At 48.8% G+C, this 16,376-nt stretch overlaps 1 protein-coding gene across 1 annotated transcript in view; it reads right to left on the minus strand.

The window, feature by feature from the left end:
* Positions 1-16,376, minus strand: part of Bckdha (branched chain keto acid dehydrogenase E1 subunit alpha) — a 29,118-nt gene that overhangs the window by 8,255 nt on the left and 4,487 nt on the right. Inside the window, exons 2-4 of the mRNA XM_006988040.4 lie at positions 3,398-3,577; positions 3,216-3,302; positions 281-389 (exon numbers count right to left, since the gene is read on the minus strand). Of these exons, the coding sequence (XP_006988102.1) occupies positions 281-389; positions 3,216-3,302; positions 3,398-3,577 (376 nt within the window). The remainder of the gene's footprint in view (positions 1-280; positions 390-3,215; positions 3,303-3,397; positions 3,578-16,376) is intronic.

Raw genomic sequence — 16,376 nt, forward strand, 5'->3', positions numbered from 1 at the left:
GTACCTCCTCACTACCACTTTGGAGATGAGGACATGGTGATTCAGAGAAGACTAGTGAGTTACCCTTCTCTGCAAGAAATGCTCCCTACACTTCCTGCTCTGGGGAAACACTGCCTCTCCAAAGTCACACCTCACCCACCCTGCTCACAACACTGCTGCTGCCTGAACTCCGGAGGCCTTCACAGCACCATGCTGCTCCTGTAAGAGCACTCAGGGAAACTGAACTGTGGGGCTCAATGAAGACCCCAGGAGTAAACTAGTAAACTACCAGCAGACATACCTGCCTCCCGGTACTGGCCAAACACCAGGTCTGTACGGTCCAGGGCGGCGGCACTCCCCACATGTGTCCCTTCCTCACCATAGTTGGTCATGTAGAAGGAGATCCGGCCCTGGGGGGTGAAGGGGCCAGAGGCCCAGGCTTGGTTAAGGCAGTCCTTGACAGAGAACCCTGCCTGACTTTTTTGTTTTGTTTTGTTTTTGAGACAGGGCCTCTCTGTAGCCCTGGCTATCCTGAACTCACAATGTAGACCAAGCTGGTCTTGAACTCATAAAGATCTGCTTATCTCAGCTTCCTGGGTGCTGGAATTAAAGGGGTGTGCCACCACACCCAGCCCCTGCCTAACTTGTAATGATCAGCCATCACTGAGGCCATCACTGTGCTGGGCTACAGGAGTGCCTGCCTCCAGAAGGAACTGAATGGACAGTGGGAACTGCGTGACAAGAGCCCAAAGGAGGGTACAGGCATAGGCAGGTGTGGAGAGAAGCTGCTGCTCTGGGCAAAGGAGGCGAGTGGAAGACCCAGACAAAAGGGCAAAGAAAGATAGGAGGCCAGAGAGCCATGACATGAAGGTAAGAGGAGGCGAGGTGCGGAGGCAGCTCCCGGACGATGGGGACAAAGGCCTGGACTGCCCTCCAGGGCACTCTGCAGAAGTGCTACAGCCACATTTCAGTCACTTGGAATCTCTCAGGCAGCTCTGCAGGGAAGGGATGGTGAACAGGAAAGAGAGCAGCAAGCTAGGAGAGGGGGACCGGTGGCCTGTCTGGGAGCTGAGGAGACAGCAGGAGGGACAGATGGATGAGTGGATGAGTCCTCAAAAGCCAAGTTAGTGGTGCTGAGAGTGACCCCCAGGCCACCTACCTTGGCCTCTCTATGCTGGACCTGGAAATGACATTGGGGTTCCCAGCCTCCCTTGCTAGCCAGCGATGGTTAGTCAGGGGCAGTTTAAACGCGAAGCTTTAATGGAATCTGCTTTTCGGGAGAAGGGAGACTACTGCTGGCACTACCCCTACCCTCACCATCTTCCTGCCTTGCTCAGAGCCGTGATGTCTGGACCTGTGGCAGCCATCCTGTGAGCCCGAGGCAACAGGCACAGAACAAACAGAACAAACACCATTCTGTTAGAAAGGATGGAGCAGAGGGACAGGGCTGGGTTTCCAACAGTGCTGCGGAGCTGCTATGAGACCCAGGGTGCCAGGGTAGATGAGTGGCTGGCAGTGCCCAACACTGAGAAATGGGTTAGAGGAGGAAGGGACGCAGGTCAAGTTTGGTCAGGCTGTCGGCTGTGGGGTATAAGCAGAGATGATGCCAACTAGGTCTAGGGTGCCAAGATGGAAGTCTGGCTGGAGAGCTGGGGAACCCCTGGTATATGATGAAATCCAGATCACCCAAGATCACATGGAAGAGCTCTTCCTGGTTGCCCCTCAGGATTCTCCACGCCTGTGGAGCTCAGCAGTGCTCCTGGAACCTGGCTTTCCAGCTGCCAGGGAAAGTGATGAAGAAGGGCTTCTCTAAGTGGGGAGCCAATTAAAAGTTAATTGACTTTCTGGTGCCAAGTGGGTGGGCGGGTATGGGATATACAGGGCCTGCAAGGCTGTCAAGTTCAGCATGTGGAAAAGCCTGAGATGCACCCCCACCTTGGGCTAGTGGCAGAGCCTGTCTACCCAGAGTCCTCCCCGCCTCCATATTCCTCCCCACCTCCCATTCTATGATAGACAGGAGCTACCCAGATGAAAGGGCTATTGCCAGTCTCCCTGGCAACCAGGAAGGGCTGATGACTGTGTGCACATGTTATTCGGGGGAAATGCCCAAGAAAGCTCTATGAAGACATAAGTGAGGAGAGAGATGGGATGTGCAGTGTTCGGCCTCCCCGCTTCCTTCTACTTGCTGCCTGGAATGAGACTCCAGCAGCCATATGGATTGTGAGAAAGAGGACAACGATGCAGAGCAGAGCAGAGAAGAGCAACGGGAGGAGAAAGGACAAGCAACTGACACTCAGCTGCCACTAGATGAGTTCCAGGCCCCCATCCCCAGCTTCTTTTATCCAAGAGGACAAACCAGTCACCTGTTAAGTACTGCTTTTGATTTTGTTTCTTTTTCTTTCTTTCTTTTTTTTTTTTGGTTTTTTTCAAGACAGGGTTTCTCTGTGTAGCTTTGTGCCTTTCCTGGAACTCACTTGGTAGCCCAGGCTGGCCTCGAACTCACAGAGATCCGCCTGCCTCTGCCTCTCGAGTGCTGGGATTAAAGGTGTGCGCCACCACCGCCCGGCTTTTGATTTTGTTTCTTAAGCTTTCCTTTGGAGTGAGGAGTTCTGTCCCTTGTACCTAAGCACAGTCCTCAAACGTAGACTGTACTGTGTATGTTGGGTAAGCTCCTTCCATCCTGGATAGCTAATTCCTTCCCATACCAACCCTACAAGTTAGAACACCGGCTCTCACTCACTGATTTATTGAGTGGGGATGGAGGGGCAGCTTTGAGACAGTGTCTCACTTTGCAGTTTAGGCTGGCCTAGAACTCACAGCTACCTACCACCTTAGCCTCCCACATACTGGGATTACAAGCATGTATCACCATGCCTGGCTTTTTAAGTATGTTTTTTATTTATTTGTAGAGCTAGTGACGGAACCCAGAGCAAGTCAAGAATTCTACCACTGAGCTCTGTACTCAGCTAACATACAGTGTGGAGACCAACATAAAAACAAGAAAAATGTCTTGCCTGAAGTCATGACTGTGACTAGGCACTTCTGCAACTTTTCTCTGCTGTGCACATGGCAAGTATTTTTAGTGAACCTTCCCACATTCTTCCAGTGCCCCAGGAGAACCCCACAGAACTCTCATGACACCACTGAAAGGATCCCCATACCACCCCCTCCTTGGTGCATTCTTGTGTACAAGCACAGGTAGAGATTTGGGGTGACCCCACCCTGCCCCAACATACCTGCCGTTGGGACTCATAGAGAATTCGGTCCATGGTGTTGAGCAGCGTCATGCTCCTGTATAACTTCAGTACCTCCTCCTGGGGCAGCTGCAGGCAGAGGCAGACAGATGGGGAAAGTTGGGACCAGAAGAGTCAGGCAAGGGACCTGAGCATGGGGGACCGGGACGGGAGAGCAGCCTCACATGGGGGTCTTCACTGGGGTTGATGATCTGGCCCTGGCGGTCCATGACACGGTAGATGGGGATACCAGAGATGACATTGGGTTGGATGAACTCAAGCTTGTCTACAAACTCCGCCGAGGCCCCTGGGAACTGGGGCTTGTCGTCCAGGGATGGGAACTGCTGCTGCTGCCTGCTGGGTTGCTGGGGAAGAGAAGCAAAGAAGTGTCTCTGTCAGGAGCAGCAGAAGCTTCAGCTGCCTCAACCCTCCCTGGTGGCTGACACTGTGGTGGGTAAGGAGCCCAGGTTAGCTTCAAACTTGCTTCTTTCTGAGACTAGCTTTGAAGTCCTAATTCCCTCGCCTCCAGGGTGCTGATTACATATATGTGACTCCACACCCAGTTTTTGTTGTTATTTGTTTTGTTTTTCCAAGAGACAGGGTCTCTCTGTGTAACAGTCCTGACTGTCCTGGATCTCGCTCTGTAGACTAAACTGGCTTTGAACTCACAGAGATCCACCTGCCTCTGCCTCCTAAGTGCTGGGATTAAAGGCATACACCATCACTGCCTGGCTGGGATTGCCTCTTTTAAAGACAGATTGTTGTTATGTTGCCCAGGTCCAGTTTTGGTTTTTTGGGGTGTGTGTGTGTCCAGATTTTGTTTTTGTTTGTGTGTGTGTGTGTGTGTGTGTATGTGTGTGTGTGTGTGTGTGTGTGTGTGTGTGTGTGTGTGTTTGAGATAGGGTTTTTCTGTGTAGCCCAAGCTAACCTTGAACTCATGGTCTTCGTGCCTCAGCCTCCCAAATACTGACATGATAGATATGTTCCACAATGCTTGCTATTCTTTTTAACAATATAGTGCCTCAGCTGGGCAGTGGTGGTGCACACCTTTGATCCTAGTACTCGGAGGCAGAAACTGGTGGATCTTAGGCCAGTCTGATCTACAGAATGAGTTCCAAGACAGCCAAGACTACAGAGAAACCCTGTCTTGAAAAAAAAAATCAAAATAAATAAAATAAAAAAGAAAGAAAGGTATGTTTATATAATGCCCCAGAGGGCATCTGGAAGTCTTTTTGAGACAAGTTCCTGCTACATAGCCCAGGCTGGCCACACTCTCATGATCCTCTTGCCTCAGCCTCTGGGGCTGGGATTATAGTTTATGGGTGTTACCTGTAATGAATTCTACCACACCTCTGACCTTCCCTTCTCTCATCTGGCAAAGTGCATCACATGCATCAGTACCCTTTCCCTGCCAGGGCAGCTCTTGTGCTAAAGCCAAACTGATCCAGTCAACAAATATTTGAGCACCTGCTTCGCTCCCAGCCCCGTGCAGGGCTCTAGGAACAGCAGATATCTGTCCTTGTAGCCTAGAAGGGGAAGGCATACCAAACAAGCAGGAAGGGGGGTGATTCCTATTACCCCACAGCCAAGGGGACAAACGCAGAGCTTCTCTGAGGAGGTCACATAAAAACTGAGTTCTGAGGTAGTGGCACACGCTTTTAATCCCAGCACTCAGGGAGCAGAGGCAGGTGGATCTCTAGGTTTGAGACCAGCTTGGTCTACAGAGCGAGTTCCAGGACAGCCACACAAAGAAACTCTGTCTCAGAAAAACAAAACAAACAAACAAAAACCCTAAGTTCCATAGAGTAATGAGCAACCAGGGAAGGAGTATTGCAGGCCAAGGGGAACAGAATATGCAAACCCCAGAAAGTGAGGGCTGGTCCATGTTCTCTGTGGAAAGCTATAGTGGGTTCAGAGTAGCCAGAAGTCCTGTAGTGACATTACACCTCTCAGATCATAAAACTGCATAAGTTCCCCTCCATGAAGATCTGGTTTCCAGAGGGTTCTCTGTGCTCCTGCATGTTCTACCTTTTATTACTAAACTGAACATGGAACCAGGCACAACAGCACATGCCTGTAATCACAGCATGCAGGAAGCTGAGGCAGAAAGATGTTGAGTTCCAGGACAGCCACAAGACACAGAAAACCCCACCACAGACACAAAGCAAAAAGCTAAGTAAGACGGTGCACACTCATAATCCCTGTATTGGGGGGGGCAGTGTTTGAGGGAATTAGATACCACAAGTTCAAGGCCAGCTTAAGCTACAGTTTTCTTTAAAAAATAATCAGTTTTTTAAAAAAATTGTCAAGTTGTATTTGGTAACTCAACTTCTAATCCCAGCACCTAGGAAGTGGAGACAGAAGAATCAAGAGTTCAAAACCACCTTTGGCTACATAGCAAGTTCAAGACCAGCCTGGGCAACACAAGACTCTATCTCAAAAAATAAAAAATAAATAAGGCCAGAGATATGGCTCACTAGATAGAGTGTTTGTCTAGTGCACATGAAGCCCTGGGTTTGACTTAGAGTGATGGTGCAAGCCTGGGAGGTAAGGGGTGGGACTATCACCTGCCTGGGGCCAATCTGAGCTACAGAAGACTCTTGTTTCAAAATGAAAGACAAAACACAAAAAATAAACCAAATAGTTGGACTGCACACTGACGTTATATAGAAAGGAACAAATCTTCCTGCCTTACCCAAGCCTACCCTAGTGCCAAGTTCCAGAAAAGAGCCACCTGCCAGAAAACGCTGACCACACAAAAACCAGGCTCATATTTCTTTTGTTAACACAGAGGCTTTGGCCTTCTGTCTTCAGACTTTCTGGAGGGCCACTCTCCTCCACGTCCATGAAGGAGATTAGGTGTGAGCAGCCCATTCCAGAAGAGGCTACCAGCTTGGGGGGAGGGGAGTACTCCAAGATATACTGGGTGACAGAGAGGCCCACCTGTCTGGGGCTCACATGTCTTCTCACACTGTCTTCCCTTATGAAAACCCATAGAAACAACCCGACCTCCAGGCAGTGGGGAGGATGGCCGAAGGGAGAGATAAGATTGCCATCTTCCAAAAATGCTAGTTTGTTGCTAACTAAACCTTTCTGGATCATTCTGTCACAGCAGGTAACAGAACCTCAGGAGGCTACCATCGGAGAAAAAGATGGCTGGCAAAAACCATCAAGAAGCCCCAATGCTCAGGTGACTAATGAGCAGGGTGCCAGGCTGAGCTGAGCTTCCTTGGGGCATCAGTGAAGATTATATGCCACTGCCAGGAAAGAGGTGAGCTAACAGGCCACAAGTCTGAAAATACGCATAACAAGTGAACTTCCAACCTGGCAGGGCTGTGTTTCCAGTCTCAGGGCCCCGAGCCCCAACTGCCACAGCTTGTCCAGTTCCCACATATCTGCGTCTTTTCTCCCCACAGCAGCCAGACTTCCCCTCAGGTCAGCAGTTTGTGGCTTCACATCTAGGGAAGCCACAGAAACAGTGGGTTCCCCACAAACTTGGTCTCACGTGTGTCCCCTCCCTTTTTGTAATTGGGGTGGCCAAGGCGCCGAGGCTCCAGCGGGCAGCAAGTTTCCTGTGCATGATTATCGACATTTGTGGCTGTGAGGAAATTATCACTTCCAACGGCAGGGCAGGTTCAGACTGGCACCACTCAGGCAGGCAGACTGTTCGTGCAGGGAGGAAGCGAGCAGCCTCTCCTCACCCTGAGGTCCAGGCAGCGTGGGACCTTGATACCTACCTGGGAGGTTCCTTTGTTCTGTGTCTGTCTCCCACACACACACCACAAGGCAGGGGAGGTGTCCAAGTTGGCTTACACAACAAGCACTCCATAGTAATCACCCAACACATGGGTGAATGAGCGGTTGGCTGAGTTCAGCGGCTCTTGAGTCAGACGGACCTGGGCTCCACTTTCTGAGCTCATAAAGTGTGGCTCTCCACAAACACTCTGAATTTTCTCACGTCTAAATAGCTGCAGAGGGGATTTACACAGGGATTCACGCAGGCCTGGGCATAACATGTGCCTAAAAAGTAGGAAGGAAGCAGCAAGCGCATGGTAATGCCACTAATGCCAGTGCTAGAGAGGTGGAGAGGAGATTGCAACCAGAAGACCAGACAGGCTTAGACAATGAGAGCTTGTCTCAAAAACAAAGAAAGATAGGCATGACGGATATTCGCAAGGCTGAGGTAGAAGGATCATGAGTTCAAAGCCAGTCTGGACCACATAACAAAACACTATCTCAAGAAAAATAAATGTTTTTAATTAAGAAAACAAAGGCAAGGCCAGGCAAAGCATGTGCCTTTAATCCCAGCACTCAGGAGGCAGAGGCAGGCGGATCTCTGTGAGTTCAAGGTCAGCCTGGTCTACAGAGTGAGTTTCAGGACAGCCAGAGCTACACAGAGAAACCCTGTCTTGAAAAAAAAAGAAAAAGAAAAGAAAAGAAAAGCGGACTGGAGGGATGGCTCAGAGGTTAAGAGCACTGACTGCTCTTCCAGAGTTCCTGAGTTCAATTCCCAGCAACCACATGGTGACTCACCACCATCTATAATGAGATCTGGTGCCCTCTTCTGGCCTGCAGGCAGAACACTGTATACATAATAAGGAAGGAAGGAAGGGAGGGAGGGAGGGAGGAAGAAAAGCAGGGATTGGGATGTAGTAGATACTTATTATGTACAAAGCCCTAGATTTGATCCCTAGCACCACAGCAAGCTACCATGATGGCACATCATGTAATCTCAGATTGTAATCAGTCTAGAGGTAGAGGGGGTAGGGTCAGTTCAAGGTCACTCTCCCCTACATAGTTAATTTCAAGCTATCCTGGGATATATGAGACTATCAAAACAAATAAACAAGTTAGATGACACATGCCAAGACCTCCACTGTGGTGTCTGAATGAGAATGGCCCACACAGACTCATACTTGAATGCTTGGGAAGTAGCATTAGGAGGTGTGGCCTGTTGGAGGAAGGGTGTCACTGGGGGTGGACCTTGAGGTTTCCGATGCTCAAGCCAGGCCCAGGATCTCTCTCTTCCTGTTGCCTGTAGATCCAGGTGTAGAACTTTCAGCCCCTTGTGCAGCACCATGTCTGCCTGTGCACAGCCATGCTGCCCACTATGACGACAACAGACTAATCTCTAAAACTGTAAGCCAGTCCCAATTAAATGTTTCCTAAGAGTTGCCATGGTCATAGTGTCTCTTCACAGCAACAGAAACCCTACCTAAGACACCCACTCAGGAGGCTGAAGCAAGAGAATAATGAGTTCAAGGCCAGCATGACCCACATACTGAAACCCTGTCTCAAAACCAAATCAACCCTACCAAAAGACACAAAGGCTGCAAAAGTAAGAAATGGGAAAATCAGAGGTGACAGGCACCTTGGGAAGATAGGGAGAGTGGGAAGAACCACTGCACCTGTGGTTGGAATTTAGTACCAGACTTTGGCCCTAGCAAACTTCAGAGAGCAAGATAAGGGAGGCCAAGTGGTTCCATAAAAGGCCTAGAAGCTGAAGTCAGAGGAGGAGAGCTAAAGGAGTAGTCTAGCAGTGGTGAGGGTCAGCAGGCAGAGCTTGCAGGCTGAGAATGAGCTAGGGTATCCAAGGGCACACTGTCAGAGGATCCAACACAGCCATCCAGACATCCAGGTGTGCTCACATACTGGAGCGGGCCCAGACCATGCTCTCCAACCCCCTCTTCCCAAACCTGTAGATAGGAGGGCTGTCCTCACCCCCATGAAGTCACTGTGCTAATTCAGTGAGTTCCAAAAATGGCCAATAAGGGGCAGTAGTGGCGCACTCCTTTAATCCCAGCACTCGGAGGCAGAGCCAGGCAGAGTTCTTTGAGTTCGAGGCCAGCCTGGTCTACAGAGTGAGGTCTAGGACAGGCACCAAAACTACACAGAGAAACCTTGTCTCGAAAACAAACAATCCAATAATGAAGATGCTGGATTATGGGATGGGTGGTAAGATGCCTACAGAGAAGGGATATGACCACATCCAATTTTTCCTTAGCCTGTTCTTGGGAGGGGCTGGGAGAGGTGGCCTGGTAGCCAGTGACATAGAATAGCAAAGCTGCTCAGACTGGAACCAGCCCTGAAGCCACGGAAGACCAAGCAGAAGCTAGGTAGCCTGGTCCACCTGCAGAAGTATCCTCATGGCTATTCCCTAAGGCACCTTGGGAACAGCACAGGCACAAGCAGAGCACTGCATGACGAAAACCCCCCAAGCCTTAGTGTCTTCTTGCAGTGTACATTCTCATGAGCTATCATGAGGGTAGCATGAGTTGACCTGTACATGTGATTCAGCCCAGTGCCTAACACATAAGGAATGCATGGCAAACATGGACCACTAATAGGTATGTTTGATAACTGTTCCCATCAAACAGGTAGACACAAAGTGTTTGCTCTAAGCGAGGCCTGGGAGAGAGCTCACACAGGGAGCATGGGCAACAGATGCTGAGGGAAGCAGAGTGTCATCACAGCTCCAACTAACCTGCCTGGCTGGAATCCCAGTTCTGTCCCTGTCCAACCATATGATAGGGGACAGGAACCCATACCCCATAAAGAGAAGAGACCTGCCTTACGGCTGCAGGGAATAATACACCGATGAAGCCCATGAAGGAAGTGTCACCAGCCACTCCATGTGGAGTGACAGGAAAGTTCTCTGAAAGAGGGGAGTTAATCAAGGCTGCTGCACAGGCAGAGAGAGGCAAGGGTGAGGAAATGCTTTGGGCCCAGGGAACAAAGACTGCCAAGCCCAGTGTGGCTGCACAGGCATGTCAGGTCAAGCATCAGAAGGGTGAGGCAGGAGGATCTCAAGTGCAAGACCAGCCTCTCAAAACAAAAACAAAACGAACAAAAAGGCTCCTGGCCCTCTGGGATCCTGGAGACCAAGACGACTACAGCAGGTCAGTTAAGAGGCAACTATGGGCTGGAGAGACAGCTCAGCTGGTGAGAGCACTGGCTGCCCTTCCAGAGGACCAGATTTGATTCCGGGTACCCATATCAGTTGACTCACACTGCCTGTAACCCCAGCTTCAGAGGATCCTATACTCTCTTCTAGTCTTCACAGACACCCACACAAATGTACACACACACACACACACACACACACACACACACACACACACACACACACACAGATGAAATAAATCTTAAAAGACAAAAAAAAAAAAAGCCAGGCTGTGGTGGTGCACATCCCTAGCACTTGGGAAGCAGAGACAAGTGGATCTCCGAGTTCAAGGCCAGTCTAGAGTGAGTTCCAGGACAGCCAGGGCTACCCAGTGAAACCCTATCCGAGAAAACCAAACAAACAAAAGAGCCAACTATGAACCCAGGTGCCATATGAAGAAGCGCTTTCCTCTGTGTTCACTGAACCCCACAGCCTCCTGGTGAAGCACCTCCATCAACAAGGTGGTATTTGAGGCTCACGGGGCTCAGCAACTTGTCCAAAGCCACACAGTTCACAGATGGCACAGCTGGCATGTGCAGGGCTGCATGACCAAGGAAGGCAGAGTTTAGAACATGTGTATCATTTGGGGTGGGCCTGCTAACTTTAAAGTCTGTCTGTGGAAGAAAGCCAAAAACATCCACACCCACTGATCCTTGAGCCCTGAGGCTAACCCAGACACTCAGGTTGGAAAGCAATCATGCTCTCTCGGCTTCAGGGAACCAGCAGCTTTAAACTCTGGCCGCCGCCACACACCCCCACCCCAACCTCCACCCCCGGTGCTGCAGGTGTAAAGCCAAAGAGGGCATTTCACTCTTTCTCTGAATCGGTCAACATCACACCTTACTCAGTGCTCGGAATACAAAGTGCCCCTAGTGGCTCAGAGGTGAAGAGCACTGACTGCTCTTCCAGAGGTCCTGAGTTCAATTCCCAGCACCCACATGGTGGCTCACAACCATCTGTAATGAGATCTGGTGCCCTCTTCTGTATACATAATAAATAAATAAATAAATCTTTAAAAAAAAAAAAAGAATCTCCCTTGGCACACGCCTTTAATTCCAGCACTAGGTAGGCAGAGCCAGGCAGATCTCTGTGAGTTTGAGGCCAGCCTAGGCTACAAAGTGAGATCCAGGACAGGCACCAAAACTACACGAAGAAACCCTGTCTCAAAAAAAAAAAAAAAATCATTGAAGCTGGAGAGATAGCCCAGATTGGAGCTGGAGAGATAGCCCAGAAGTTAAAAGCTCTTGCTGCTCTTCCAGAGGACCTAAATTCAGCTTCCAGCACCCACATGCAGCTTGTAAATCAAATCACCTGTAACTCTAGCTCCAGGGGAATCTGACACCTCTGGCCTTAGCAGGCACACACCAGCACACCAACACACACACACACACACACACACACACACACACACACACTCTAAATTGTTAAAAAGGAAAAAAGAGCCAGGTATGTATGCTGCACACCTTTAATCCTCATACTCAGGGAGCAGAGGCAGGAGGACTGCATAACAAGACCCCAGGGAAAACAACAAAACCCACACTCTTTAGCTGGATAAGATAGCCCACACTTGCAATCCCAGCACTTGGAGGTGATGGTAGGAGGATCATGAGTCCATAGGGACTCTCAGCTACGTGAGATCCATCTCAAAACCAAAACAAAACATCCCTCTTTAGCCCTAGCCAGCATGCTCTAAGAGAAGTATTACTCTGGTTTTACCAATGGAAACCTAAAGTGTACAGTCCCTAACTGCTCTGAGGAACTAGCAGGTCAGCCAGCCAAAACAAGCTGAAGGGCCCTGATGGCGACCACCAGCTGCTTAGTCCTCCACTGTCACCGTTCCTCTGTCCCTACAGGAGGAGCTACCGTGAACGCACCACTTTACCCTCTGTCCTTAGATGCACTTTCTTCAGCCTTGCATTGTCTATCAAACAAAGCTGCTGGGTGACCGGAACACTTCCGTTCCATGGGACAACGTCTTCTCTATCCTGAGGTGGGGCTCAGCGGTAGCATACTTGCCCAGCACCTTCTAGCTCATGGTTCGATCCCCAGTACTGAAAACAGAGCAAAACAAAAGCCAAGCACACTGGTGCACACCAGCAACCCAGTACTCAGGCATGAAGGTGAGAAAGTAATAAGTTCAAGGCCAACCAGGCTACAAAAGACTGTACCTAAAAAAAAAAAAAAAAAAAAAAAAAAAGATGTTTCATCTGGTAAAGGCACTTGCCACCAAGCCTGATGGACTCAAGTTTGGTATCTGGGACCCCAAAGTTGTCTTCTGACCTCCACAGTGGCATGTACATGCCATCTCCCCCTCAAAAAATAAGTTACTTGTTAGGTTAACAATATTGTACTAAAGATATTTCAAAACAAAATACTTGAGTGTAGTGGTGCACACCTTTAATATCAGCTCACAGGAGGCAGAGGCAGAGATAGGAGATAGGCAGGTCTCTGTGAGTTTCAAGCCAGCCTGGTGGTATACACAGCAAGTTCCAGGCCAGCCAAGAACTACAGAGTAGGCTGAAGTCTCAAAAATAAACAAACAAAAAGTGACCAATGTGGATGAAAAGTGGGGACAGGGGCATGTCAGGGCCTAAGCCCAGCTTTTCTGATACTAACCCAGTCCAAGAGAAGCAAGTGTCCTGACAGGCTGGTGGGAGCGGCTGTGAGACTGGGACATGACTAAGCTTCCTCCCCTTCCTGGAGCTGAAAGAGAGTTATAGGTTTTGGGATCCAGGGCTCCATGCTCAGACTTTTTATCACTGAACCTCAGTTTCCTCATTTTTAATAGCAGAGTACTAGCACTTTGTGTGCTGAAATTGTCAGTCTCAAAGTGTTTCATGATGTGAAAAATCCAACCAGGTTTCTTAAGACATCAGCCACCCTCAGGGGTGTTCAACCATTTAACATTGCAACACAGTGCTGTTGTCTACAAAGTTCACACTTAGAACTTCACCACAGTTAGCAACACACACACACACACACACACACACACACACACACACACACACACACACTGACACCTCCTTCCCTCTAAATCTCATCATGTTTTAGCTAAGTTTCACATCTGGTTATATTCACATCTGTCCTTGGCTACATTTGGCCTCCAGGCCAAAGTTTAAACATAATAAGAGAGAAATCAGTAAGAACCATCCCCTCTCGACCCACAATACCCACTGAACATGTCCACATCACTTGGAGAGCCAGGACCAGCTGCCTGAAGCAGGACCATTAACGATGTCACGTGAGCAGAGACCTGGCTCTACCCACCCCCTTACTCCAGGGGCCCTGCCCACCCCACAAATGAGGGTCGGAAGAGAGTGGATTTGTTTTTTTAAGTTTTTAATTTTTTTAAAATAATTTATTTTTATTGTATTGGTGTTTCACCTACATGTATGTCTGTGTGAGGGTGTCAAATACCCTGGAACAGGAGCCACAGACAGCTGTGAGCAGCCATGTAGGTGCTGGGAATTGAAATTGGGTCCTCTGGATGAGCAGCCAGTGTTCTCAACCACTGAGCCATCCCTCCAGGCCCAAGTTTTTAATTTTTTAAATTACACTTTTATGTATTGTGTGTGCAGGTGCATGGAAGTGTGAGATGACTTCTGGGAGTTGAGTCTCTCTTCACCATGTGGGTCCTGGAGATAACTCAAGTCACCAGGCTTGATGGTAGCTGCCTTTACTCTCTGAACCATTTCAATGGTCTTAAGGGCAAATCTTTTTTTTTTTTTTTTTTATTTAAACTTTCAGGGTCTTACTATGTAGCCTGGCTGGCCTGGAGCTTGATGCGATCCTCCTGCCTCTGCTTCCTGAGTGGTGGAATTATAGGCATGCACTACCATACCCAGTTGGCACAGGACTAGCAACTGAATGCACAGCTTTGTGCCTGCTGGGCACCATGGCATTCTACCAACTGAGCCCAAGAGAGTGGTTAGGTTTTTATCTTTTGAGTGTGGGGGGGGGGGAGTTTTACAGTTGCCACCCCAGGCCTGGCTCTTACAGTGAGAGTTTCTTCCCTCTCTTCCCTGAGCTGTGGAGACATCTGCTATAGCAGCAGAGGGACAAAGAAATGAAAACCCAGCACCCCCAGGGCAACCGCACTGAGTGAAGGGTGATGAGAGGAGGGCTGCCGGGCCCTTCTTCCAGATCCGTCTGCCCCAGGAATCCCCCCTAACCAACCCACAGCAGACGACCTCCCCACCCTCCTCCCAAGACCTCTGCTCCCATCTCCATCTGGATACAACTGCACCTTCCAGTCATGGATGGTGGCTCATGCCTCAAATCCCACCACTTGGGAAGTATTTTGGTGGAAGGTCCACCTCATCTCCCCCCCCCTCGCCCCTTTCCCCAAACCTGGCCCCTCAAAGCCCGTCAAACTCCTCTCCCAGAGATGCTCAAGACCACTCCCATAGGGTATTTAAACAGCATCCCAGAAAACAGACATGTGGTTTTCCGGTCTCTCGTCCATCCCGTCTGGTTTGGTCTGATTTGGATAGCTGCGTGGGCAGAAAGGCCTATCAGGGTGCAAACACCTTTCAGGAAGCTAGGCAGGAGGAATGCCACCAGTTTGAAGCCATAACTGGCTACACAGTGAGTGAGTTCCAGACCATCCTGCACTGGGGTGAGATTATGTCTCAAAAAATAAAGATTTCCTGTGTTCCCAAACCGAGTGTGTGGTCCCTTCAGCAACAGGGTCTAACCATCTAGTCACAGGCAACCAAGAGCAGCAAGAGCCTGACCAATAGCCTAACACTGAGGTTTTCATTCAATGACCTCGTACTTCTGGGTGCAACAGTGTTTACTAATGTCAAGTACTTCTGTTTAAATATTTTTTTTAAGAAAAAAAATTTTGCCAGGCAGTGGTGCACATGCCTTTAATCCCAGCACTTGGGAGGCACAGATAGGTGATCTCTGTGAGTTCGAGGCCAGCCTGATCTACAGAGTGAGTTCCAGGGCAGCCAGGGCTGTTACACAGAGAAACCCAGTCTTGAAAAAAAAAAAAAAAAAGAAAAGAAAAGAAAGAAAAAAAAATTTAATTAGCTTGCAAACTAATGGGGCTTCTTCATAAGGCTTCTTCAGATAGTCTTAGTTTTGACTAACCCACCCCTACCTCTCCTCTCTTTCCCTCCCTGTCCCCATCTGAACTTAACCCTTTACCTCCAGTATCTTCCCCGTTCTTTCACAGTATGTCAATTCTGCCCCTACTCACTGTATTTTTTCACTTGTATTGCCAGGATCACACATTCTGAAGTGTTTCCCCATCTCTATTTTCATTTCGCCTGTATTCTACTGTCCCCTTCCTTAAATGCATCCTCTTCTCACCCCCTTTTTACCTCCCTAGCTTCCATATGCACTTCAAGTTAAAAACATAAGATTTTAAGCAAGAACCTTCATATGAGAATGTGCAATAACGCCTTTTGTGGCGTTACGTAGTATAATTTATTTCCAGCTTCATCCATTTACCTGCAGATTCCATGATCTCAGTTTTCTTTACACTTGAGTAATATGCTACTGTGTGTGTGTGTGTGTACCATATTTTCAATATCCATTTGTCAGTTAATGATCATCTAAGTTGAGCCCATATCCTAACTAGTGTGAATAGAGTAGCTGCACCAGTTTACACTCCCACCAAAAGAGGAGAAAAGTTCTTTCATAACGCTAGAAAGTGCTGTGCAAGAAGCCTGGGGAGAAAAAACATCAATTTATCCAGTCTTGAACCCTGTATGCTACAATACCAACCCACCAGGTAAGATGTGCCCATCGGTACACATCTGTGGCAAGATTACTCTCTTGATTGAATGAAAGGCCTGTTCCACAGGAGGGAGTTCATACCTGGTACTGTGACCATGGCCAAAACACACAGCTAGGAAAGCCATAGAAACTAAAGGAGAAGAGAGTAAAGAGATGGCTCAGTGGTTAAGAGGACTGAGCAATGTTCCAAAGGACCTGGGTTCAATTCCCAGGCTGTCCAGTGTCCAATCATGCCAGGGTTAAAAAAAAAAGAAGAGAAACTAAAGGAAAACCTATTGATGTTGTTTTCCTAAATGGTCATGTTGTCAAAATGTCTTCTAAATATTAATGTTTATGTCCATGGATCTGTGCTGTTCCCAAGCCTGGCCGGAGAAGCTTTGTACTGCAGCGGGGAGTGGTTAAAGCACACACTGTTGTCAGAATGCTGCGCTGCAAAGGAGACAGTCTATCAACTCCCCCTCCACAGCTCAGGG

The sequence above is a fragment of the Peromyscus maniculatus genome, chromosome 1 (assembly GCF_049852395.1).
Source record: "Peromyscus maniculatus bairdii isolate BWxNUB_F1_BW_parent chromosome 1, HU_Pman_BW_mat_3.1, whole genome shotgun sequence".
NCBI classification, from domain to species: Eukaryota; Metazoa; Chordata; class Mammalia; order Rodentia; family Cricetidae; genus Peromyscus; species Peromyscus maniculatus.